Here is a 27,026-nt window from a genome sequence, read left to right on the forward strand (position 1 = left end):
ACGTTCGTCCCATTTTATTCGAAACTTGTAACACACCCATCGTTTTCATACTTAAAATATTAAAGTTAAACCTCTGCGTTGAAACTATATTAGATTTCATTCATATACTATGTTTCCGTTATTCGTGCACTTCTGATGATAACACATTTATATCGTGTGATGGTATCTGGTGGTCTCTATTCACCACGATTAGCATTACATATTGCTTCTCTTAGTAAACAAACGTGTAAGTAATCAAACTTTATTTGTATTTACTTACAGTGCTGTTTTTCCATGAAGGTTAAAAGAACAAGCAGTAAAAACAGGAAAGCCATTCTTGTGCACAGGCCTGTATAAGTAGTTTGGAGTCATCAGGGTAACATAATTCCAGAACATTTCTACTCTGAGAAGTGCTTGCGTTACAGTAGACAAACTCTCCAATGATACAAAAAATACAGCATCCCGTATGGCTTAGATTTATAAACGTGTCAGCTCTGATCCTTCTGATTTCTTAAATAAGGATGTTATCTATGCCTTGAAATCAGGGCTGTTTAGGTATTAACAACGAAGGCTCACAGTACACACTCTTAAAAGTAAAAGGAAGTGCTACAAATGGTTCTTCACAGTAATGACATAGAAGAATCATTCACTCGTAGTTTCTTACTTTTTTATAGTTGAAAGTAACTTAAAACAGAAAAATTCTGGAAAGGGTATGGTTCTTCTACTGTATATGGCATCATGAAACACCTTGTTTTCAGAGTTTAACTTCAATAAAAACACAATCAAGCTCCAAGATTCAGTGCAGTAAAACATACCAAAAAAGTTAAAGCTTTAACAGAAATAGAAACTGCGGCTCTATCAAGTTTGAAATTTTGTCCTGTGGTTTCCAGTAAGGATTGAATGTATAAATGAAAAGTTTGGTTCCAAAATGAGATAACTTTTATTCCAATGAAAATCAATCAATCTGCAGTTGTTTTGTTTTGATTTAAGACATAATAACAAAAAATACAACTAACTACCACAATAAAAACATTATAATATAATAAAAACATGTTTTTTGAAAAAATTTAAACTCATGGAACCAAAATCTTCAAATATAGCGTATGAAATGACACCGGCAAAAAACATTAACATAAAATTTATAATGTAAAGTAGACATTTCATTTCACATTTAGTTTTACTACAAATTCTTAACTGTATAACAAATAAGGGTGTGTGCCATAAAAGGCTCTCTCTGGTCAGGGCAGATGTTTTATTCTGTAAAGCTGCTCTTTCTGTCAAATCTATTTATACCACTTAACCATTAATATTTCAAAATTAGGGCGTAACAGACTGAGAGAATGAAAGGTATTTTCTGAAGATACAGAGTCTTCACCAGAGCACAAAACACAAAATTTCACAACAAACAACAAATGGGGTTTTTGGAATGGTAAAGCAAAAATGTGAGGAGTAAAACGTGAATGTATAGTGATCAATGATTTGTCACTAAATTTCAATTACCTTTCTAAACACCTAGAAAAAAGTAACAGCTTTTCAAATGTTTCAGTTTTTCTAGTGGCTGGTGGAAAAAAAGCTTAAAAACGTATTTTCAGTTTTGTCTAACACCTGTTCATATGTAAAACTGGACTTAAGGGCTTTAATTAAACTAAAAAAATAAGCACTTACATGTAATGAAAACAGGGGCCCTATGGTGATGATATTCTGTTATAAACATCAAATATATCTGGTCTTTGGACTTTCAAAATCGAATTTCCAACTTAAGACAGATAACAATCAGCAATTTGAGGGATAAATACAGAATAAGTGCTACTGGAAGGTTAAAAAAAGAAAAAAGCGCAAACAAACAGCAGCACAAACAAACACGCCTGAAATGAACATCCCTCTTTGGGTTTCACGATTTAATAACTGTCCAGCTATTTTTCATTGGTTGTTATAATTTGGTCACATGGGGAGTAAATGGTCATCCCTTTCCTCCGGCTCCTCTTCAAGAGGTTCAGTAGTCACACCTCTATACGTAGGTGGTTCTTCTCGGTTACCACGAGAACGACAAACAAAATCACATCCATCCTGTTGGGATACAAACATTTTAAGTAAAATTCTGAAAAAACTAGGGCTGTCAAATGATTAATCGTGATTAATCGCATCCAAAATAAAAGTTTGTGTTGACATAATATATGTCTGTGTACATTTTTGTATTTATAAACACAGAAACATACACATACATGAATATATTGTATTTTTAGGAAATATTTACTGTAGATGTATTTATCCAAATTTCCCAATCATTAAAATTTTATTTAAATGTTTATAAATGTTTATGTTTGATATTTCTCTTAAATATATGCTTGTATGTGTATGTTTTTATAAATACAAATATAATATTCACATTACACAGACATATATTGTGTAAACACAAACTTTTATTCTGGATGCGATTAATCACGATTAATCATTTGACAGCCCTAGAAAAAACTTCAGTAAAACTTCACAAAGGGAACGAAACAGGGATTGTATAGTACATTTGGAAAAACACCTACAGCAGACAAGTTGCCGATCTCTGACCAAAAGGCATAGTTGGGGAACTGTTCCACTCCCTTGGCTCCAACCACAAGTCGCTGATAGAGGAACCCACCAAGAATATATACAGACAGGCAGCAGAATACACTGTGAACAATGAAATAAGATTGAAGGTGAGTACATGTTCAAATGGTCTAAGGTCTACCTTTGTGTTGAACACACTGCTGTAACTTTGTTTTCAGACACTCACACAATGAGGAATATGGATCCAGCGCTGAGTTTGGAGGGGATTACAGGACACACTGCACTGGTGTCCAGCTCAAACAAGTAATAGCAGTCCTCTTGCTTATCCCTGTCTTCCAGGACCACTGAGAATTTAGCCTAACAAACCAACATATAAAGGAATCAATTATGAAAATAGTCAGCGAGTTGAAATGATTGTATTGATTTACAGTGACGTTGACCGGTCAAGATGTTTGCGAAAGATGCTTAAACACTAGTACCTTAGTATCTTTGCTGCAGGAAATCATAATCATGGCTTTTCTGGCCTCTTTAGAGCAATGGCTGTCATATTTCTCTCCCCCTTCATAGATGAGCAGAATCCAGTCACCTGAGGAGAACCAAATGGTAAAAATAAGTGATGTGCTTTTGTAAGACGTGCAAGACCGTTACGAATGACTAATAAATAAATTTGTTGCACGATGCTTGAAAAATGCCCAACTCAAATATCAAGCATGAAAAAATACACAGATAGTGTCCAAAAAAGCTCTAATGTAACATACTTCCTCCAATAACTCGTGTTTGATTGTAGTTCCCAATTCGAACCTTCTTTTCACCGTCTTTCAACTGCACAAGGCCTGCATTTGTCAGTCCAGCCACATCACCGCACACCCGGAAAGCGTAGGAATATTTTTCTTTTCCATCTTCAACAGCCACTGTAAAGCTGTTTAGGGTGAATATAGAGAGTCATGCAATCTGCAACATTAACAAGATCAGCACAGCCTCCACATAAGACAGAATGACTCAGACATGTGGTTTACTTTTCTTGGGTGAGAGGTTCTAGTAGAAGGAGCGCTTTTTTCGCTGATTCACTTTCTGAAACCAGCTTGCACTTCTCAACGTTGTCTTTCCCTCGCACTCCTCCAAGTAGTAGGAACAGAGGGGTGATTATTCTTAGTGACAGCCACATGACACCTGATGGAAAAAGTCAATGCATTAAGTTACCTGACCAGCACCAAAATGTTCACACTGAGGCCTGATCTTATTTAAGGCCACTTACTATTAAAGCCACTTCTGGATGCCTAAACATATATTAACATAACTTAATACAAATACACCTTTTTAGTTGTTATATTGCAGTTCATGTAAGTAATGAGCCAAAAGGTAAGGTGCAACGTAAACTTTAGTTAACCAACAACCTACAGTTAGCAGAAGTTGCCATCCCTCAATGTGTATGGGACGGACTCAATGTACCAAGTTGAGCACAGACATACCTTTCAAAGTGCGCCGTAAATAAATAAAAGTGAATGGGTGTAAACTAGTTGCCTAGTTGTGTCCACCGAGTCTTGGGATGTCAGTTTCTGCCTGTCACACTGGCGTCCTTAAACAACGCTAAACAACATGTCGTCAACAGATCTGCAGGGTATCGACTTGGAGACGTTGAAAAGAAAATTCTGAGTATGTTCGCGTTAAACGGATCGCATAAATTAAAGGATTCAATGGGTTCTGTTCAAACGCGGAAGTGAAACTAAACAGGCGCCACATGTGACTGAGCGTCGGGCGGAAGCTGGTCTGCTCCACGCGGCATTGTGGGAGATTGAGTGCGCGATCACACGGACGGCGTTACAGAAATGTGCGAGTCAGTTTTACACAACTATCTGTGAATCTGATATCTGAGAGCGGACATGCATGTCACAGTTTTAAAAGGTTTCAATAGTCATACTATGAAACTCCTGAAAAGATCAATATCCTAAGGTTTAGATGGTCCCAGTCGCATTTAGTTTGGCGTGTGATTTGAGTGCGACGGGGATCATCTCTCCTGTATAACCTTGGGACATTGATCATTTAGATTTCAGCATGACCAGGGCGGTATTAAACAATTTACACTTAATTCTGGTTTTATGGCTGTGAAAGTGTATGGTTTGTCCTTTGTATAACCACAGCAGGCTACCAAAGGTTCACTATACTGTAGAAAAACAATGGTTCGGGTGTTGTCATGGTTATCAAGGCTTAATCGAGTATATGTCTTTTATTTTCGTAATGGTCAATAGTTTGCTCTTTGGTTAAACTTCTAGATTGAACATGGATATATGGTATCAAAGATGAACAAAACCCTTGAGACAGACTTCTAATGGATTTAATGATCATGATGACAATTGTGTTGCTTTTAATGTGTTCCTCTACTGGTAATGTGTTATACGGTATATGGTGGGACATAAGTTATCTATCAGATAGTCTAGATAGATCTAACAGATGAAAACCAGTTGAACGCCATCAAATATAAAGGAGATCAAAAATACAAGACACAAGTTTTGATGGTGAACAGCTGAAAATGAACTGTATAATGGTTTCAAGGGAAAAACTCATGGTTCATTGTGATATTTTAATGGAAACCGTGATGGTTTCTATTGTTTTCTTTCCAGCAGGGTCATTAGAATTTTCGTATAACTTAAAGGGATAGATATTCCAGAGGAAAAACTCAATTTCCCCATGTTTTACTCACCGTCAAGGCATCCTAACTAAATATGACTTTCTTCAGATTCACTCCCATTCTACAGCTTGGAAGTAAAACGAAACATGGTATTATAACTTCGTCTGCATTATTCTTAAAGAAGAAAGTCATATTCAGTAAGGGTGCCTTGAGGGTCTGTAACACATGGTGAAATTTAGGTTTGCCTCTGAAATATCCCTTTAAGCGTATAAACATCTCATCCAGGTAAGAGACAGTGTTTTCAATCTGCTTTCTTGTTTATTGTTTGTCCTGCGTATACTTGGAAATGAGGGCTTGTTATTAATTCATTTGTTATCAATTAATTTACATTCTTGTCTGTAAGTAACCAGGCACAGACATTTTAGGCCAATGTAACCAACCAGGCCACTTACTATTTAATTTGATTTCTTTTAACCTTTGTCCTTGACCTGTGTGTATTTTCCTGTCAGGTACAATATTACTGACATTACATTTTCCATTTTGGAAAGCTTCTCCTCCAGTTTCTCTTGCTTAATATTTATCTTAAACTGTCGACAGATTAATCGGACACACGGCCTGAAGTTAACTTATATCACAATTTTTGTTTAATTTATATTAATACTTTGTTTCATATGAATTGTATTAAATTAAAACTACTAGCAGTAGTTGAGCGTGGGCCACATTATGTTTATTTATATTGTTGCCGCTGAAACAGTCCATAGTTTTACAAAAAACAACGATTTAAACATGTACTCAAATTATAAACTTTGTTTCCAGAATGTGCAACATTGCTGCTCATGTCTATTCCTAATACATCATAATACATAAATATGGTATCTGTGCTTCCTGCTCTGTTTAACAACTTCTTTTGATAACAGTTACATTTTACAAGCTGCTTACAACATTACTTTGTATGGACGCACCCTTCCCCCTCTGTTCTCACACTTTCTCATATGTCTTTTAACCTACCTGAGAAAACAGGCAACACCAGATATCCAAACCCACCAATCAAATAGCAACAAAGAGACGGCCAGGCTGCGTACTTCCTGTTTCTAGGAGGCAGAAGCATGCAATGCCAGTGAGGGAGAGGTGAGTGAATGGCTGAATTACTGGAACAAGCTGTAACGCAATCACTGTGCCGACTCCACTGACTTCATGAGAAGACACGCAGGATCAAACAGACATTTACATGAGGACTTCTCTTAAAAAGTTCAAGAGGGAAAAATAGGAGGAGGGGAGTAAGAAAAGTGTCAATCTGTTCAGACTTGTTTGGGAATTTGAGAAGGAAGGGAGGAGGGGAACAGAGGAGAGAGTGATCGCTGTTAGAAATATTTTTGCTGTGTTAAATGCGTTAAAGTTGGTTGATGAGATTAAGTAGAAAAAGGGAGGCCAGATAATTAAATCAGTGTTTCATGTATAGCACTTATCTCACTCAACTTTGGTTCACTCGGTGGGAAAACATTGACATGTGGAATGGCTGTGAGTTGTGCAACTTCTTCAAGCTTCACAGCGTGTAGAAAGAGAAGAAAACGGGGGTAGAGAGACAGAGAGACAGAGAGAAGCGTCCTGCAAGAAACTCAGGTGAGTCCTCTGTTTTATTCACAAAACTTTTCCATCTTTACTTTTTGTTTACTTTTGACAGAACAAACAGCGCCCGTACTTGTTTGCAAATATGTCCACGTCGCAAGCAAACGTTTCCATTACATGCTTGGGAAAATGTATATTCTATTTAACACACCCATTCTGGATCTGCTAAAGCTTCTTGCGTTTTATGATTCACCATATCTTGAGTGAGTCAGCCAGGTTCATGTTAAGTTCCTTACATTTTCTTAATAGTCCTTTAGCTCTTACTTAAGAGTGAGTAAGTTGCAATGCTTCTGAACAAGGTATAAGAATAGCAATAAGGGCAGTGGTTGGTTTAACTGCATTCCTTGTAAAGCGCTGACACATTATAATGCTGATAAAGGGAGTATTTTATGTATCAATAATATATTAGAAATACATGTGACGGTTTCGAATGTTGACTATGAACAGTGTCTTTATAGAGATATAATAAGAATAGAATAGCAGCATTGGACAGAGTAAGCTATTGCGTGTGTGTGTTCTGACAATAACACCATGTTCCTTGCATAGTGTTAGCAAAAGTAAAGTATCAGACTTAATTAAAAAAACACATTATACCTACATTCATTTATCAGTAATTCTTACAAATTATAAACAGGATAAATGGCCAAATGCATTCATGGTATGTAAGTAGGTAATTGACAAATAAACGGCACATGTGTAACATGAAGATAAATCACCCTAATGCGAATATCATAAATATAAATATGAATAATATAATAATAAAATCATTATTTCAAAATGTTTGCTGTCACACCACAGGACATGGTTTATGTGTGAACTACCCAAATGTTTTTATTTAGTACAATAGACATTCACCTTAAATAATTTGAAGTTTACTTTTTACTCTCAAAAAGTTTATTTTCATGCTTAAGTTGAGGTCTATCATGTGAGCTGCCAAGTTATATATGACGTGTTGCAACAGGACGTATGCCAAAGTTCTTACTCGAATACAACCTTATTATCTTTTTTTAATAAATACCTTATCTTTTCTCCTTTACAGCTTCTCTGTGTTACCATGAAAACCAATCAAAGTAACCAGACCACTCAGGACACTGTAAAAATGGCATTCTCTTAAGGTGCATCAGGGAGGTTGTATCAATCAACTGTATTAAAAAATTGTCACCCTACCCCTAAGACCATTCTGCAAACGTGACCTGGTTCGAAAGTGACCTAGCGATGGACAGAGTTCGGGAAAAACCAAGAGACCGAGTAAAAGAAGCAGGGCCGGATTCATACGATGAGTTGGACTGGAGAGAAAGAGAGAAAAGGAGATATGGAGACAGACGTCCAAATGGAAGAGCATCTATGTCTGAGCAGGCTGATAATGGAGACCAAGAGTACGAGAGGAGAAAAGGGGACACCTTTCCTAGGATGACAAGGCCAAACAGAGATCTGGAAGGACGGATACCTCTTCCGATCCACGAAGGGGGGCGCCATAAGGGAATACCAAAAGAACTGTTGAATGAAACCGAGAGAGAGAGAGACCGAAGGAGATACAGGGACATGGACACGCAGAGTGAAAGAGAAAGAGAAAGAGCCAGATACAAGGAAGACTTGAGAAAAAATGACACAAGAAGGCTTGAGAAGCATGATGGGGAGGGACGGAGGGAAGGAAAGAAAGAGTTTGACTTAGATATGAAGGACAGGAGGAGAGAGAGCAACCCAGACATCAATCATAGGGCCGTCAGAGACAGAGAGAGAGACAGAATGGACCGAGAGGGAGACAGATATAGACAAAGAGGCCGAGAGGGCAGGTATTACTCTCGAGAGACAGATAGCTTTTCGGATAGGGAAGTGAGGGTTGAGAGACACAGAGATGTGGATAGAAATAAAAAAAGAGACACGAAAAGTGAAGGGGACAGTGATGGCGATGCGGGAAAGGAGAGGAGGAGAAAAGATGATTCGAAACACAAGCTCTACAGGAGTGAAGGAGACAGTGACACACAACAAATGATGGACCGAATGAGAGAGAGAGACAGGCGTAGGGAAAGAGAAGCAGAGAGACGGCGAGAAATGCCGCCGCAGAGAGTGCGAGAGACAGGTTTTCAAGATCAATCCAGAGATCCAGAGAGAGATAGGATCAGAGACTCCAGAGATAAAAGAAGAGATTACTCGGATAGAGATGCATACTTGTACCCAACTGAGAGGAGGTATAAAGAGGAAGGAAGGACGAGATGTTTAGAGCAAGAAGAGATCGAAGAGAGAGAGAAGAGGAGAAGGAGAGAAAACAGAGAGACAGACAGAAGCAAGAACAGACCGCGTGCAGAAATAACTACAGGATGTGATGTCGAGGATGAACAAAAGAGGCTAATAAAAGAGAACGTCGAAGACAGAGAGAAAGAAGTCACATCTGACATTGACAAACAGAAAGTTGAAGAAAGAAAAGAGAAGGAACAGGAGGCAATGAGCATACAGAGAGAAGAAGAGAACGGTGAAAGTGTTACGGTTAAGGAAACAAAAAGTGTGGTAAAGACTAAACCCAAGATTAGGAAAATGTGGCTGGAACCACGAACGAGAGGTGAAAGAAAACATAACTCTTTAGAAGAGGAGTATATAGCAAGAGAGAGAGAAAGAGAGCGGTATCTCCAAAGATACATAGCGAGTAAGACAACTGAAGAAGTCGAAGATCCTCAGATAGAGAAAGGGAGTCGTGAGGACAAGTATAGAGATTTAGAAAAGGCTGGGGAGTTCATGAGGGGACAAGAGGAAGAAAGAAAAACTTGTGAGAGAGAGACTCGAGGAACAGAGGAACAGATGGAGAGGGAGAATGGGAACGATAACACAGAGGAGATTGACAGAGAGGAAGAGAGAGGGAATGGTAAATACGGCAGCGGAGAGAATGAAGGAGGAAGTGAGGGAGAATCGGAGGGAGAGAGAGACAGAGTGATGTCAGCCGATGATGGATTTGTAACCGTTTCAAGTGGAGGGGATGATGCGGAGGAAGACGATTTTGAAGACTGCAAAGAGTTCTGGGGAGGTGGAGTTGGAGTTGGCGACAATCTCAGTGAACAGTCAAAATGCATTGAGGACAAAATAATAAACCAAACAGAGAACGAGAATGAGGACCATGAGGGTAAAAAAGGACATTTGAAAGTTTTTTGCGTGATTGGTCAAACCCTTCCGAGGTCTAAACCGACAGACCACACGGATGAGGAGGCGGCCGGTCAAAATTCAGATCAGGACTTGCCGGTTGAAGCAAATGTTACACATGTTAATGAACCATCAGTGAAGGATGGATACACTGATCAGGATTTCGAAAGAGCCATGGATGATCTCACTCTTTCCCATATGCAAGACAAAGACGGTTATGACACCAAAAGGGAGGAAGGGGGAAGTAATGAGCAACCAACGCATGATGTTAGATCACTTGAAGACCAAATGATTCCTCCCAGTGAGACTTTAGAAAAAGACACCCAACCACTAGAACCGCCATGCAACGATAACGGTACGGACGCTTCAGAGACTTTACAAAGAGATAAAGGAGGTAACCGAGACCCAGTGGAGATATATATTTCAGACGACCCTTGGGACACACCAGAGGATAGAAAGCGATGCTCAACTGCTCCTCATCTGACATGGGCCAAGAGCGTGGTGAAAGACATCCTGGATCCAGGTGTAACGGCGGACAAAGAGCACACGAGAGGTAGTGTGATGCATGTAGACACCCAAACCATCACACAAACAGAGAGTAAGAGAGACACAGACAATTGGAGGGAGGAGGCAGAAGTAGAACTACAGGGAGGTATGGAGTCTGAGTCTAATGAGGAGTCTGAGGACGATTTGCTAGATCCTAGTTCTGTCCGAAACACGGTGACTTCAGAAGGAGAGGAGGAGAGTGAGAGAGGGATACTTGGGGCTGAGAAGACAGATAGGATGAAGGAAGTGGTTCTGAGCTCGAGCAGTTTTCGAGATTTGGGGAATGAGGCACGGATTAGGAGGCGAGGGATCCGAAAGACAGCGGAGAAACACAAAGAAGGTGAAGGAGATGAGGATCTTGGAAGGGATCGCAGGACGAGAATATTCAACAAATCAGGTGAGAGGAGAGATAATACCAGAATGACGCATCGGACCTCTTCGCTTCAGTGATGTTAGATAAGAGGTCTTGTTTTGAAGATCTTCTGTCAGTGTTTCCGTTTTATAATGCCAAGCAGAGAAACTAAAACTTGAAGTTCTTTAGTATGCACAACATGAAATGATAGCTATTTATAAGTCAACACCAAATAAAAATTCACCGTTTTTTAGTACCATGATACAGAACGTGTTCCTGGTTTTATTGTTAAGGATTTTTCTCTATTTCAGTCATTTGTATTAAAATTCTAGTAGTTTAATATTTGAATATAACATTTGAATGTAGTACCAAAGCAATAATTTCAAGTTAAAGTACTGTATGTTGTTAAAATAAGCATAAACATTGGGAAACGTGACATGCATACAGTGCATTTGACCAAAACGTTCATGAGTGTGTTTATTTCTGCATTTTTGCTGCCATTTAAATTTTCATACACATGAACAAGACCTGCCATAATAAATGTTAATGGGATATAGATGTTTACCCCAAAATTAGAAAAACCTTCATCACTTGCTCATCCTCATGTCATTCCAAACCTGTATGACATTTTTTCTTTTCTGCAGAACACAAGATATTTTGAAGAACGTTTGTAACCGAACGTCGTTGGCCTCCATTGACTTCCATTGTATGGATACAAAAGCACTGAGATCTTTTGTGTTCCACAATAGAAACATATAAATGTGACATGAGGGTGTATAAATGATGACAGAACTTTTTTGGCGAATTATGACTTCAAGTCAATAACTTTAATGCCAATGGACAACTATTACTGTAAATACTTTGAAATGCTGTATTTTTTAAAATATATTTTTGTAATAAAATGTCTCCGGAGAATCTGAAACCACACAAATAGTAGATTTTGAGTTCTCATGCTACATGAGTAATAATGTTCCCTGGGGTTTTTTTCAGTAGTCTCATTTTAATAGACTGGAAGCTTCTGGGGTCTTTGAGGGAGCCAGAGTCATGGCCTCTGACGACTCCTTAAACAGCAACATTTCTTGGAAGAGGCAGACATCTGAGCTGCCAGATTTCCTTTTTTCACAAACCAAGTCGCCTCCATTTACTAACAAGTCCTCCCCCAATACTTTTTCCTGTTGCGCTTGTTTCAGGGTTGTTTATAGTTTCAGTTTATTGCCATGTTTTCTTCAGAGGTGCTGCATTGCTTCATTGCCCAGAGGGTTTGTGGTCTAGGCTATTTTTTAGATTGTCAATGTCAGGACAGCAGTTCTCTAAGACATCCGTTTTACTATCATTTCCTGTTGATTTCCTGGTTAGGTTGTTATTTTGAGCATCACACTCGTGTGATATATGTGTATTGTGTATCATGAGCTGACATCTGTGTTTTGGTTGTATAGATGAGGATGATGACGAACTTTCCTTCTCCTGGAGTGAACAGGATATGAGGTACAGTAGGAGAATACACAAAATACTGCATTAAATGCACCGTTGTTCCAAAATTTCACAATCATTATTTTCAATCCAGCATTGGGTCAAAAAGGGATTAACCCAGCCGTTGAGTCATTTAATTAACCCAGAAAATATTTGGATTTGACCCAACAACGTGTTAAAACAGCCCCGCACAGGTTAATTTACAAACCAATTGCTGGGTTTGTCCCTTTATGACCCAATGCTGGGTTAAAACTGTGTGGGATTTGAATATATCTATATATAGAGTATATAACAGATAACAAGACTTTTTATTGGGATGGCCTTCAAAAGGCGGTGCCATACAGCAGAAGAACCATTTTTGACTGAATGGTTCCATAAAGAAAAGTGTCTTTGTAGTTGAAAAAAAGTTTCTTTAGATTCTAAGTATAGATAAGAAAGAAATGGTTCTAATAAGAACCTTTGAGTAAATGTTGTAAACCAAAGATGGTTGTTTTATGGCATCACCATGAACCATTTCAGGCACCAAATCTTTTAAAGAATGTATAGTCTTCCACTCCATGTTTTTCAGCACTACTGACATTTTTAAGAAGCTGTTCTGTTTTGCCTTGGAAGTGTCCGTCATAACACTGTTGACATCTCTCCGTCTCTTACTTTCAGAAAAGTGACCGAACAACTTAGCAGGAAAAAACAGAGGAATTCCAAATTCTACAGTAAGTTTTATCTGTTAATGTCTTTACACGTAAGTGACCACTGTTTGCATAACTGTGACATAAGCTACAAATATAAAAATCTTAAATATTTGAATGCCTCAAAGTTTATCAGAATAAAGCACAAAACCTGACACATGTCATTCTGTATAGGGTTACATGCATTGCCTTTATTGTGAAAAATCTTCTGAATACATGGTTATAGATACATAAGTAGTTGCAGTTCAGAGCAGGGAAAAGAGTTTTGTTTTCCAAGAAAAAGTGTGTCATTGCTAACTATGCTACATTGTCGTTCCTTCAGGCTAAGAGCAGGTTTGTGCCTGCATATCACCCAGACATGCAGATAAACAGCTGCAAACAGCTGACTTAGTACTCAAAAAAGCGTTCATGGGGAGAATCACATTTCTCTCTTTTAATGTTTTGGTACTTTTTTTCTTCTGTTGATCTGCTCGCCCGCTGTACTTGTTTGCTAACTGTTCTGTTTACTTGGTTCTTTCTTGTTTGACCTCTGTACTCTGCCTCTGTGACTTACTGTGAATCACGTCTACAATCTCTCTCCATTGCAGACTCGCAGTTATATCAAGAGTACAGCGAGGTGGTCCTGAATAGAGAGATTCAACTGTCTCATTCTGACTCCATAGCAAGAAGCAGAGATCCTTCCCCTATCCGATTATCTTTATCTCCCAATCATTCTCCAAAGCTTCCGCGTAGGCCTCCCCCACCTCGGCCTCCCCCTCCCCTACACCCATACACTCTGTCCCAGGAGAACTCCTTTAAAAGTCTTGTTGTGCCTCCGCAATCCATAAACAGACCTCCATCCCCTCGACTCTCCATCTCTCCCTCCTCGCCTACCCTGTGGCAGGACCTCCCGGGAGTGAGGATCAGCACGGAGTTCAGCAAACTCACTGAAGATGAGAGACGACTGCAGGAGGTAGAATAATAGTTATATCGTCGCTCTCCTTCCGAAACCTCGGATTTCCAAATTCACAGTTTTTCAGGAAATGGAAAAAACACTGTGACAAGCACTTTTTCATAGTTTTTATTGCTTAGATATTTGCAAAACCCAGTGGCTGACATAACGGGTGACTAATAATGATGATTTATAGCAAAATAATCACGAAATATGGAGATACAAGGTTTCAGAAGGACAGCAGAGATTATATTGTACTTACTTTTTAGTACCACAACTTGCATTGTTTCTAATACAGTGGTCACAGAAAGCACTAGGACTATTTTCACAAGAACGTCACTTGAAGAATTTGATTTGGAAACTTGTAATTTTCTTTAAGCGTTCAGTTCCTGCAGGTATGTATGAACACGGCAAATGCACCTGCATTTGTGCTGAAATAAAGCAGGTGGTCTTTTGCCTAGTCAATAAGTGTTCCAAGTCAACTCTGTGTTGGATGAGGTCGGGAAATTATTTGTGGTTTAACCCGCAGCAAAAATGAAGTACAATGCCTCACTGAAATTGAGACCGTACTGCATATTGAAAGTTGTTATCTCAGAGGCCCCTGACAGTGTGATCAGGACCCGACATGAAGCGGATAGTCTTGTATCACACTAAAGTGGCTTATTTCGCTATAACAACCGGCTGCTTGAACATTATCCCACTTATTACACGGCTACTTGGCACATGAGAAAAAAATTGACTTTGTATTGAATTAAAAATATTTTATTAGCTCTTTTTTACCCAATGCAGACATTCTGTGAGTTTACTTTCGGTTTTAAGGTAAGAAATTACATTAAAATGTCACGAAGGCTATTTGATTTCAATCATTTGTAAATGTAATTTCATATATGTTATTAAAAGACATATTTATATTTCATTTGTCAAAAAACCTGTCAAAATGATTTGCTGCATCCGGGTTACCGTGTGTTATTTGTTTTGAGAGGTTGTTATCTGGGAATAATGAATCTGCAAATTTTGCGACTGGCCAATCAGAATCAAGCGTTCCAACAATCCCAGATAACAACCTCTCAAAACTAATAACACACGGTAACTCGGATGCAGCAAATCATTTTGACAGGTTAATTTAGACCGCTAATCAAACCGGCTAAAATAGATCAAATATCACAGAAATAAAGCCCCTTCAGTGTGATACAAGACTATCCGCTTCACTTCGGGTCCTGATCACACTGTCGGGGCTTATTACAATAACAACCGGTTTGCCTGTACATTATCCCTTACTTATCATGGCCAAAATGAAACATTGTAACAATTAAGTGTCTTTAAATTGCTTTAAAAAAGGCAAACAACGTACAGATCTGAAAATACAAGTTAAATCCTATGAAAGTTATATAATGTAACTTGTCCATAGATGATGGATTGACACGTTTATGACACATACAATGTGTTTCTGCTTAACGGATATCACTGCAGTATGTGTCTTGAGATATCGCACCTATCTCTGTGACCAATGACCTCTGTATTTACAAAAGATGTCTTTTGTAAGTAATATTTTGTTGTTGTTTTGGAGATGAGAGCATCATAAGATTGTCATTTTCTTTCAGGTGAGGTTTGAGGTCGTGACCTCTGAGGCATCATACTGCCGTAGTTTAGACATCGTAGTGGAGAACTTTGTGATGCCCAAACAGCTCAATGCCCTCCTGTCTTCCCAAGACAAAAACTGGCTCTTCTCCAGGCTAACTGATGTTGGAGCCATCAGTCACAGGTTAGAATCACATCTTTACAGTACAGTAGTATTTAGTATTTTAGTTATTTTTTATTTTGTTCAAAATAATATTATAATTTTATCATGAACCTGTTGTGTATTGTACTAAACTGTGAACAGAGTGTATCAGGTCATACACCTCTAGCTGGGTGTAATAATAGTGTATTTGAAATCTGGAATCTTTTCCGGTCCACTAATATATGTATTTTGGATATGTAGCTTCCTGTCTCAGCTGGAAGAACGAGTGGAGAGCGACGTATTGCATTTTACCGTCTGTGACATCATCATCAAACACTGCACACGATTCCGAAAGGTTTACGTGCCGTACCTTACCAACCAATCATATCAGGACAAAACGTACCAAAGGCTAATGTGAGTATATGCACCCACCTGAATTGTGCACTTTCTCCTGTTTATTTCCGTATGATTTGCTTATTGCCATTCGCTCGTGTCTCTCAGGGATGGGAATCATGAATTCCGGCGAGTTGTGGAAAAGTTAGAGCGTAACCCTGTGTGTCAGCGACTCCCTTTACGCTCTTTCCTCATCCTGCCGTTCCAAAGAATCACGCGCCTCAAACTGCTAGTACAGGTACTCCTTTTCCAGTTACGTTGAAATCTGCCTCTCACATCTTTCATATTATTTATTGTACGAACTTGTTTCTTTGTAGAATATTGTCAAGAGAACGGCTTCTAAAACCAAAGACGAGGCTCTGGCCATTAAGGCTATGAAACTGTTAGAGAAGGTGAGACCACTTTCTGATGTTCTGGTGCTGCAGTTATGATGTCACCCACATATCTACAATTCTTTTCATGTTTCTTTACAGATGATTCAGGACAGTAATGACAGCATCTCTCAAATGAAGAACATTGAGTCACTCGTGTCCCTCAATGCAAAAGTTGACTTTGAGTGCAGGGTGAGCGTAAATCACGTTAAACTTGAGGAAAATCGTAAATATCATGACTATTGCAACATGTCATTTTTGTCTTGGTGTTTAGACTCTGCCTTTGATCAGCCAGTCTCGCAGGCTGGTACGAGAGGGGCCCGCGATTCAACTGAGAGACTTCTCTCTGAAGGAAAATGAGAGAAATGTTTATTTGCACCTTTTTAATGACTATCTCCTGGTTTCGTTGAGGAAAGAGTATGTTTGTTTATCCTTTGCATTGACATTCACGTTACTAAACGTAAAAGTAGATTTGTAGTTTCTCAAGTTTGGTGAAACATAAAAGTTCTGTTGTGCTCTGTTTCTTTCTTGGTTTGTAGAGGGGGAAGATATACGGTTATAGATCACGCTCCGGTCTCAGAGCTGCGGGTTGAGAACTGCAGGTTCAAACTGCATTCCTTACAGAAAAACCTGTTCCAGCTACACATGGTGAATCAGGCTCTGCTGTTGCGTACTGATACACAGTAAGTGTGCTCGGGTGTATGTCACTTTGTGAGGAGAAAGCAGTGTCGGTCCACTGTAGTAACTTTTTGAAGGTCAATGCTGTCAGAAACTAAAATGCACAGCACTTTAATCTGAGGCATATCCCTGCTGTCCTTCTGAACCTTTGTATCTCCATATTTTGTGATTTTTAATATATGCCATGAATTGTTATTATTTTCAAAGTCCATTTACGGAAGTCGTGCCAATCGGCAGCCATATTTGCATTTGCAACACATCTGGGCAGCTATTTACGTTATAGCAAGTCCACAGTCATATCTTGACGATTGGCTCGTTTTACTTGAAAGCGGGACTTCCTTCGCTAGAGCGGCCATATTGAGCGTTGCATTCCTCGTCATTCATTGTAACGGCGGTGGAGCATCTTGCTAATATTAATATCTTTGTTACTAGTCACCCGTTATGGTTCACACTGGGTTTTGCAAAAATCAAACCAATAAAAAATGTTTGTCAACTTTGACAACATGGTATTAAATCATTTAAAAAGTAAAGTTTTTTTACAGTTACTTGAAAACAGTACATTTAGATTTCAGAAGGACAGTGATGATATGCAAATGCACTAGAGAGGTAACAGTGCAGTATGTAATTTCTGTGAAACACTGTTGATATTTGAAACCAACTTACAATGCAAGAAACGCAGCCCTCCCTTCATGGCTTCGCCCTCAAAATAAAAGCACGCATGGAAATGGATGTGTCCTTTTTATAGCTGAGGCCGCGCAAAATAATGCAAATTTACAAAGATGACGCTTGAAGTCCTAGTGAAATTAATAATTTTTCACTCTCTTTTTCAAATTCATGTGCACTCATATCTAAAGTTAAAATCTGAAAATGCACTTCCGCCATCTAGTGGCTATCCATCTCAAATGACACAAGTTATGTCAAGGTCACACTCTACTTTTCCCTCCATTGACTTCATTCATAGACATGTGAATGCGACAGACCGGAAACGCAAGCCCGTCTAAATATATTTAGCATTTAGCTGCGTAGCAAAGTTCAAGTTTGGTGACCTCTCGGTACAGAAATGTGAAAAATGGAGGAATCGCACCCGCACGTTTTCGTATCACCGTCCGAACGATCTTCGCATGCTCAAAGTCTGACCTCGGCTTTAGACGGCTTATTAGCATTCACACGGTACGCAGCAGTCGTGATCGTCCACTTTATTTTCAAGGTGAAAATCTAATCTGATTCTTTCCGACTCGATTCACAGATTTTGCAGTTGATGTGTGTTTCGAAGTATGGTGGTCAGCTGTCACCTTTAACAGCCAATCAGTGTGCAGAGTTTTATTACTAGACCCATCTCACATTTTCCATCCTATTCCCTCAGAGCTGATAAACTGCGCTGGATGTCGGCACTCTCACGGCCTTTTCCCGAGATCGACTTCAGTGCGGTTCAGGGTACGTCACCTCCTGCGCCAAAGCACACAGTAATGTCAAAATAAATCTTGTATTAATGTTCCTTTTTTTTCTCTGCTCCCCAGACCTTCCACAAGTGCAGTGCATCAGGTCCTATGTTGCCCACCAACCAGATGAACTCAGTTTAGAGAAAGCCGACATCCTGTTGATTCACCAGCAGAGTACAGACGGTTAGTATTTAGTAGGCTTAAAGCCCTAACAGAGAAACACCGGCCAGAACAGACAGGTCGAATATTTCTAGAACGACGTGAGTCGCTTTAGAAAGACTCAGCTTTAAGTCAATGTACACTTTATGCTGTGCATGCGTAATGTGTGATTTATTGAATCTACTTTAATAGAATGCATATTTGTGTGACTAGACGACTGTTAAGATTGTTTAACATTCTCTAACTGTAGGCTACGTGTTCACACATGCATTATACAGACAGAGAGACCTCAATTTTTACAACATTAAACAATTTAGCCTATAGTCCTTTAGAATAAAGGCTATTTTAAAATATGAATTTATGGTTTCATATCTGGTTGGAATATTTTCGTTTCTTTCTTTTTGGCCAGTTTTCTTTTGGTGCAATGTTTTATATTATACGATTAATGTGCTCCCCTTACAGTAAATAGAAGTACTTCTCAATGGACATTTTCATGCGAATGTTGTGCGTTGTGAGTGTAGGCCTTCATAAATGTTAATAATTTGTGGTTTGCAAAGACGTACTAAAGATTGTCTCTTTTATTCAGGCTGGGTGGAGGGAACACGTCTGTCTGATAGGCAACGCGGTTGGGCTCCGGACTCGCACGTGGAGACAATAGTCAGCGACAAAACGAAAATGCGCAACCTGCAGGACACAATGAAAATTGAATCCGCTGCATGTGACAAGCCATAAAGGTTCGCAGGTGGAATTATTTAGCCACAAAATGTGTAGTATTACTTTTTAAGCCGTACTTGAAAAGACCTGTTCGTGTTCATGGAAAGCTTCATGGGAATTTCTTTTGCATCTACACACAAGCACAAGGGGTGATATGCACGCACCCATCTCGATGTTCTTCACACCTTCCTGAGGGAGTTGTGAGATGCTGGATGTACAGTAGATGCTGTGCTTTTATCCAAAGTGACTATTTTGGATGTTTATTAGCATGTATGGCCTCTTTGGAGAGCCATGCCAGCTGAACATAAGACAGTGAATATATTGCACACCTGCACCATAAGCAGCATTTTGTTATTTATAAACATCCTCTTCAGAGTGGAATGTAAACCCGTCGGACTGCAGCCTCACAGGAATGTTTTTTCTATATCCAGGATACAACAGATAAGATGTAAATAGGGACAAATGTGTAAGAATTTGTTTAAGAAATGGTGGACATTTAATGAAATGTATGCAAACAGGGCACACTTTTGTATAATTACTGATGATGTATGATGGGTGGATTTACTGTTATGAATGAATCGCCACACACATATAAAGTGCAATGTACATAATATTGGTATTATGTTTTCATGGAACAATTGCATACCATCTTTGTTTTCTATTAAAACCGATTGGCACAAATTACTTATTCTTAATCATTCTTAACGGTAAAGCATTTATTCACAATCTAGAAAGAAATGGAATTAATTATTAAAGCTGCAATCTGTCATCTCTGTAAAAATACAATTGCAGGTTACTTCATGTGTTGAAGAACAACTTGCATTTCCCACAAAATCGGACCAGACTGCTTAAAATATCAATTATAAGCTTTCCGACGTGAATCATGGTATTGTTCATGTACTTGGTCGATAAAGTTTTGTTTGAACCAAATAAAAGATTACAGATTGTAGTTTTAAATTAATTGTGTACGATTTGTACAATTGTACTGGCTCGCTTTAGCCATTGTAGGATAGTCTTCACCTTTCTTCTATTAGCTGAGTGCGAGTAGATTTTTATACTTTTCATATTTTGCTGAACTATCTAAAAGAAACAAAACAAATCTACCCCAAATACCCAGAATACAAACTACAAAAAAGTCATAACGAAAAATGCAAGCGGCACAGGGTTGTGTAGGAAATGCTTTAGTGTCTTTTACATTACGAATACTCAGTTGTACGTTAAATAAATGTCTCTCTCAATATGACAGAAGAGACCACACTATAAACAGTTTTTTGCATGGAAATAAAAAACAATGCTACAGTGGAGCACAACTTTAAGAGATTTGTGAACAACAAAACTGTACCTGAAACTGAACTCGATATGTCCACAAGTGACTGTTCCTGAGGCAAAACAGAAGTCAACTAGAGCACTGATCTGCAATAAAAGGTGCCAGACAGTCAAATGACATTAAAATTAGAAGCAAACGTGTTAGCTGATGGTGAAAAAGAGTGTGACATAGTTTGTTTAAGCTCCATGGAGGCTCAAATCTGTTCTCGAAAGACCTGTGAATATTTTAACCTGGCACACATCAACACGCATACATCCACATACATCCAGACACTTTCAGAACTTCAGCACCAGCTAAGACGTGTATACTCAAACCCTGACACATTCATAAGCATAAGCTTCACACTATATATTGTACTAGACTATGCTAGTACTATTACCGACTGTTTAACCACCGACTTAAACTATATAAACATGTCACATGCTGAACAGTCAGTGTCATTTAATAGGAGACAGGCCATGAGAATCATGCACAAATAAAATCCAATGGAATCCTAATGGGAACGTTCAGGTGCTGCTTGCTGTTATCTTGCGAGTTGCACAGTGTGATATAAGACAGGCAGAGTTTATGGGTCTATGCATGCACCGGTTCTCTAAATAAAACGAAATAGACATCTCATATCCAGCTGGGGAAATCCTTTAGTTCCCTTTCGAGAGCGGTCACTTCGACATTGCGGAGACCGCATATGAAACTCCTCCTCTTTTTCACTTTTCCTGAAGTCCTATAGGATAACGCCAGTTAAAAAACTGGCCAATTGTCGCAAGACATGCACAGTATGCAAATACTGACGAATCTAGACAGTATAAATACAGTGCATGAGACGACAATACCTCAGAATCTTCTTTTTCACGCTGCCATCGTTGAAGACGCAACTGGATACTTCTTTCACCGCATCCGATGGCTTCTTTCTGTCGTCTCTGCGCGGGCCCCATTGGCCCGCAGGATACTCACGAGCACTGCATTGCCTGCCTGGGCCTTGCCCATGCGGAGGATGCACTCTGCGAGTCCGATTGCGCGCACTGTGCGGACCTGCCGGCGCATGTTTTGAGGACTCGCAGGAACATTGCTCGTGGACTCTTAGGGTCGAGGCTCACCGCCGCCAACGAGCCGCTGGTGAGTCCACCCACTCCACGAGGTGGCGGCGACGACCCGGCTCCGGGCCCCCGTCCTCTGCCGTCACCTCATTCCCCAGTCGACGAGGTCCTTCGTCCTCCGCCTTCCATCGCGGACGCCGTTTCCTTCGGCGTCGAGGAGGACGATGACTCCATGTCCATATCAGCTTCGGACAAGGACTGGGCAGGATCGGAGCGTGATCGTCCCGATCCGGAGAGCACCCCGGACCTCCACGAGGAGTTCGTCAGGGTTCTCGAAAAAGCTGTAAGCGAGCTCGACATCACCTGGGATCCACCTGAGATGCCGGCGAAGAGTAAGCTCGACTCCTGGTACTTTCAGGCGAGTCGCCGCCAGGCCACGTCGAAAAGGAGTTCGCCGTTCTTCCCAGATGTCCACGAGCACGTGGTGAAGACGTGGTCAGCACCTCAGTCGGCGCGCGTCCACGCTGCTACGCCGGCCATGTTTGCCCACGTGGTCGGGGCCGAGGCCCACGGTTACGTGCGCATGCCACCCGTCGAGGAGACCCTCGCCGCTCATTTGTGCCCTTCCGCCACCTCGCTGGGCTCGGACCCAGGCCTGCCCTCGAAGCCGTGCAGGTTTACCGCCCATCTCGCTGGTAAGGCATACGCGTCCGCTGGCGAGGCCGCCTCCGCCTTGCACACTATGGCGGTGCTGCAGGTGTTCCAGGCAAAGATCCTTCAGTCGCTGGATAGCGGCAGCCTGGAGACGGACGCTACACGGGATCTGAGGGCAGCGACCGACTTCGCGCTGATGGCTACGAAACGCACCGCCCAGGCTATCGGCAGATCTATGGGGTTTATGGTCGTCCTCCACCGTCATCTGTGGCTTACGCTGGCGGATCTAAAGGACGCCGATCGTAAGTCCCTGCTCAACGCGCCGATCACTCCCTCCGGCCTCTTTGGTGACGTCGTGGAGTCGGTAGTAGAGCGTTTTGGTGAGGCGCAAAAGCGCGCCAAGGCCATGAGTCACGTGCTGCCTCGACGCTCTTACCAACCGTCTCCGAGAGCCCGCTCTTCATCCGCGCCTCACTCCTCGCAGAGACCCGCCAAACAGCACGCGGCTCCCGCACCGGCTAGTCGAGGTCGCGAACCGGACGTCCGTCCTAAACAATGGGCGGGCCCAGCAAAGAAGAGGTACGGGCCGAAGAGAGGTCCACGCCACGACGGCGGAGCGTCATCGGCTGCCAAGCCGTCGTCCTGACGGACCTGGGAAGAGGAGGAGAGAGTCTGTGAGCGTGCCGGCGGACCCAAAGCGCCGCTGTTTGCAACAGTTTTCCCCCGCGGTTGCGGGCGATTATTGCAATGTTGTAAGTGTTGTTTGTGTGAATGCAATAAAAACACATACCTGTTCACAGAAGGAGCTTTTTCCCCCTCACACACACAATGCTGCGTCCCTTGCCCTGCCACGGTGCAGCGCGAAGCCGCAGCTAGTCACAACTATAACCAGCATTCCCTCGTCCACGGACGCTCCCGTGGACGAGGGACCGCTGGAGTCTCACGCGCGAGATATTTTCCCGCCAGTGCATTTAGCCTCGCTGGGCCAGCGCGCTACCCTAAACGGTCCGATGACGGTAACCCCCGATCAGATTCGGCCGTTATGTCTGTTTCTGGACGCGTGGAAAGCCATCCCAGGCATCTCTCTTTGGCTGTTAAACGTGATAGAACACGGGTACTCCCTGCAGTTCAGGCGCAGACCTCCCCGCTTCAGCGGTGTGGTCCCGTCGCTTACGTCAGCGCAAAACGCACCTGTGCTAAGGCAGGAAATCCGCAGCCTGCTCGCGAAGGGAGCGATCGAGCGTGTCCCCCCGAACGAGCGGGAAAGCGGGTTTTACAGCCGGTATTTTGTAGTGCCCAAGAGAGATGGTGGTCTGCGTCCGATTCTGGACTTGAGACCCGTCAACCGAGCGCTTCACAAGCGAGCGTTCAGAATGACAACTCTAAAACAGATCCTGGCACAAGTGCGTCCCGGGGACTGGTTTGTTTCCGTAGATCTGAAGGATGCGTACTTCCATGTTCAGATAAACAAGCGCCACCGAAGGTTCCTGCGATTCGCATTCGAGGATTCAGCGTACCAATTTGCCGTCCTCCCATTCGGGCTGGCATTAGCTCCGCGCACATTCTCGAAGTGCGTGGACGCGGCGCTTTCCCCTCTCAGAGCGAGCGGAATGCGCATTCTCAATTATCTGGACGATTGGCTGATTTTAGCCCACTCTCGGAAGGCGCTAATCGGTCACACGCAGATGCTGCTTGGTCACTTGGCATCCCTGGGGCTGCGCGTGAACATGCAGAAGAGCAAACTCACGCCGAGTCAGTCTATAACGTATCTGGGGGTATGTTTCGACTCAGTGGAGATGCGCGCTCGTCTCTCCCTAGAGAGGACGGAGTCCATCTCTTCAGCTCTACATTTGCTCAGGCTGGGCCGGTCTGTTCCCCTGAGGGAGTTCCAGAGGCTTTTGGGTCTCATGGCATCGGCGTCGGCGGTCTGCCACCTAGGTCTTCTGCACATGCGACCGCTTCAGTTCTGGCTGAAGGCTCGGGTTCCATGGAGAGCATGGTCCTCGGGCCAGGCGCGAGTCCCGGTTACACGCCGCTGCCTCGACGCCCTGAGTCCATGGCGCGACCCGAGCATGTTCAGTCGGGGAGTTCCCCTGGGGCTGGTGACGAGACGCACAGTCGTTACGACGGATGCATCGTCCTCGGGATGGGGCGCGGTGTGCGAGGGCATGCCGGCATCCGGCCTTTGGTCACAGTCTCTGAGGAAATGGCACATAAATCGCTTGGAACTAAAGGCGGTGTCTCTAGCTCTTCATACTTTCCAGTCGAGGCTGGAGCAGAAACATGTTCTGATTCGCACCGACAACATGTCCGTGGTTTCGTACATAAATCGCCAGGGAGGGATCCGTTCCGGAGCTCTTTTCAAACAGGCGGCGGATCTCCTACTGTGGGCGGATCGGCATATACTCTCTATCAGAGCAGCGCATATCCCCGGTCATCTGAACCGCGGAGCGGACATGCTTTCGAGGGAGGGTCTTCAGCACGGGGAATGGAGGCTTCATCCCGACACAGTCCTGTTAATTTGGGAACGCTTCGGGAAAGCGGAGGTGGATCTATTCGCGACAAGCGAGAACGCACACTGCCCGTTGTATTTCTCGCTGATCCACTCCCCTATGGGGAGCGACGCGCTGACGGGGCGTTGGCCGGCCGTTCGGCTTTACGCGTTTCCTCCGGTGAAGATTTTACCCCTAGTGCTGTGCAAAGTCAGAGAGGAGACGGCGTCGGTGATTCTCGTCGCTCCGTTCTGGCCGAATCAACCATGGTTCCCGGACCTGAGGGAGTTGTTGACGGCACCGCCGTGGCGGATTCCCCTCAGGAGAGACCTGTTGTCCCAAGTGAACGGCACGATTTGGCACCCCAGCCCGGAGTTGTGGAACCTTCATGCCTGGCCGCTTCGGGGATTCTAACTGCACTCCCTCAGCGTGTGCTGGATACTATTTCGGAGTCTCGCGCGCCGTCTACCAGACGTTTATACGCTCTAAAATGGGGGGTGTTTGCTAAATGGTGCAGCAGCAACAATATCGACCCGGCGTCTTGCCCCGTGTCTGATATTTTGTCTTTCCTGCAGCACAGGCTGGACAGCGGCGGCCTCCCGTCAACGCTGAAGGTTTACGTAGCGGCCATCGCCTCGTTTCGTTCCCCGGTTGATGGGCAATCGATTGGTAGGCACATGCTGGTGGTCAGATTCCTCAGAGGAGCGAGGAGACTTTTCCCCCCGCGAACCCCTTCGGTGCCACCTTGGGACTTAGCACTGGTGTTGAAGGCTCTCTCTTCTCCCCCCTTTGAGCATTTGGACGCGGCTTCGGTAAGAGAGCTCACTCTAAAAACCGTTCTCCTTCTCGCCCTTGCTTCGGCTAAGCGCATAGGGGATCTGCAAGCGCTCTCAGTCGGCGCTGATTTCATTCGTTTTGGGCCAGGCGACTGCAGCGTCACTCTCCGGCCAAAATCGGGTTATGTGCCGAAGTCCATGTCTACCCCTTTTAGAGCTCAGGTCATTTCCTTGCCCGCCTTGTCTTCCGAGTCGTCAGACCCACAGGATGCTGACGCTCAGAGAGCGGTATGCCCGGTAAGGGTATTGCGGGCTTACATAGATCGCACGGCCGGGTTTCGGCAGTCGGAGCAGCTCTTTATTTGTTTTGGTGGGGGTACTAAAGGCCGGGCTGTCTCGAAACAGAGGCTCTCTCACTGGGTAGTGGACGCTATTACCTTGGCGTACGAAAGCCAGGGTCAGAACTGCCCCTTCGGTATCAGAGCTCATTCGACTAGGGCTATCGCCTCTTCGTGGGCCTGGTCTAGGGGCACATCTATTCAGGACATATGCTGTGCAGCTGGCTGGTCTTCTCAGAATACTTTCGCCAGGTTCTACAGATTGGATGTGTCCTCGTTGGCTTCTCAAGTCCTCTCGGTGAGTGCTGATTAAGCTTATCTTCTACCTTGTAATGTATTGTGCTACACAGTTGTTGCCGCATTGCTGTTTACACTGTGCTTGGTGTACTTATATTCGCTATTATATCGCCCGGGTTTCCGTGCTGGTTCTACTGCTGTGGTGTCTGCCCTGTTCAGCGCAGCCCGCTGCATTCGTTGGGTTTGGATATGCAAATTCGACAAAAGACCAATCTAGCAGTTCATTGGCGTGCTCAGTGATCTAGCAGCTCATAGGCCGGTTTCAGCCAATCAGCGGTTAACGCTTGGGGCAACCTCGCGAATGGTTGGTTTGTCTGCTCCGCATACTGTGTACGTGTTATCCCAGTTATCGGGCTGTTTTTGCTAGCTCTCACGGCGGGATTGTACTACCGTTCCATATGCGGTCTCCGCAATGTCGAAGTGACCGCTCTCGAAAGGGAACGTCTCGGTTACTTTCGTAACCTCGGTTCCCTGAGAAGCGGGAACGAGACATTGCGGAGAACGCCGTGTTCGCGGCTTATCTCTGGTCAAGCGTTCTATCGTAGATTCTGAGGTATTGTCGTCTCATGCACTGTATTTATACTGTCTAGATTCGTCAGTATTTGCATACTGTGCATGTCTTGCGACAATTGGCCAGTTTTTTAACTGGCGTTATCCTATAGGACTTCAGGAAAAGTGAAAAAGAGGAGGAGTTTCATATGCGGTCTCCGCAATGTCTCGTTCCCGCTTCTCAGGGAACCGAGGTTAC

General features: G+C 42.7%; 2 protein-coding genes across 2 annotated transcripts; one reads left to right on the forward strand and one right to left on the reverse strand.

Moving 5' to 3' along the window:
• Nucleotides 1-224: 224 nt before the first annotated feature.
• On the reverse strand, nt 225-4,277 carry m6pr (mannose-6-phosphate receptor (cation dependent)). The gene is made up of 7 exons (XM_079469210.1): nt 3,990-4,277; nt 3,537-3,690; nt 3,279-3,439; nt 3,000-3,106; nt 2,747-2,877; nt 2,517-2,643; nt 225-2,046 (listed from the first exon to the last, which is right to left on the reverse strand). The coding sequence occupies exons 2-7, from the start codon at nt 3,683-3,685 to the stop codon at nt 1,921-1,923; spliced, it is 801 nt and encodes a 266-aa protein (XP_079325336.1). The 5' UTR covers nt 3,686-3,690; nt 3,990-4,277; the 3' UTR covers nt 225-1,920.
• arhgef5 (Rho guanine nucleotide exchange factor (GEF) 5) lies at nt 4,228-20,043 on the forward strand. The gene is made up of 17 exons (XM_079469197.1): nt 4,228-4,348; nt 6,167-6,274; nt 6,606-6,766; nt 7,812-10,844; nt 12,236-12,284; nt 12,927-12,979; nt 13,543-13,907; nt 15,488-15,648; nt 15,868-16,020; nt 16,108-16,237; nt 16,317-16,391; nt 16,473-16,562; nt 16,645-16,787; nt 16,910-17,053; nt 18,412-18,482; nt 18,566-18,670; nt 19,233-20,043. The coding sequence occupies exons 4-17, from the start codon at nt 7,988-7,990 to the stop codon at nt 19,376-19,378; spliced, it is 4,542 nt and encodes a 1,513-aa protein (XP_079325323.1). The 5' UTR covers nt 4,228-4,348; nt 6,167-6,274; nt 6,606-6,766; nt 7,812-7,987; the 3' UTR covers nt 19,379-20,043.
• The last annotated feature ends 6,983 nt before the right edge of the window (nt 20,044-27,026 follow it).

This window comes from Barbatula barbatula (assembly GCF_947034865.1).
Source record: "Barbatula barbatula genome assembly, chromosome: 12".
Classification (NCBI taxonomy): Eukaryota; Metazoa; Chordata; class Actinopteri; order Cypriniformes; family Nemacheilidae; genus Barbatula; species Barbatula barbatula.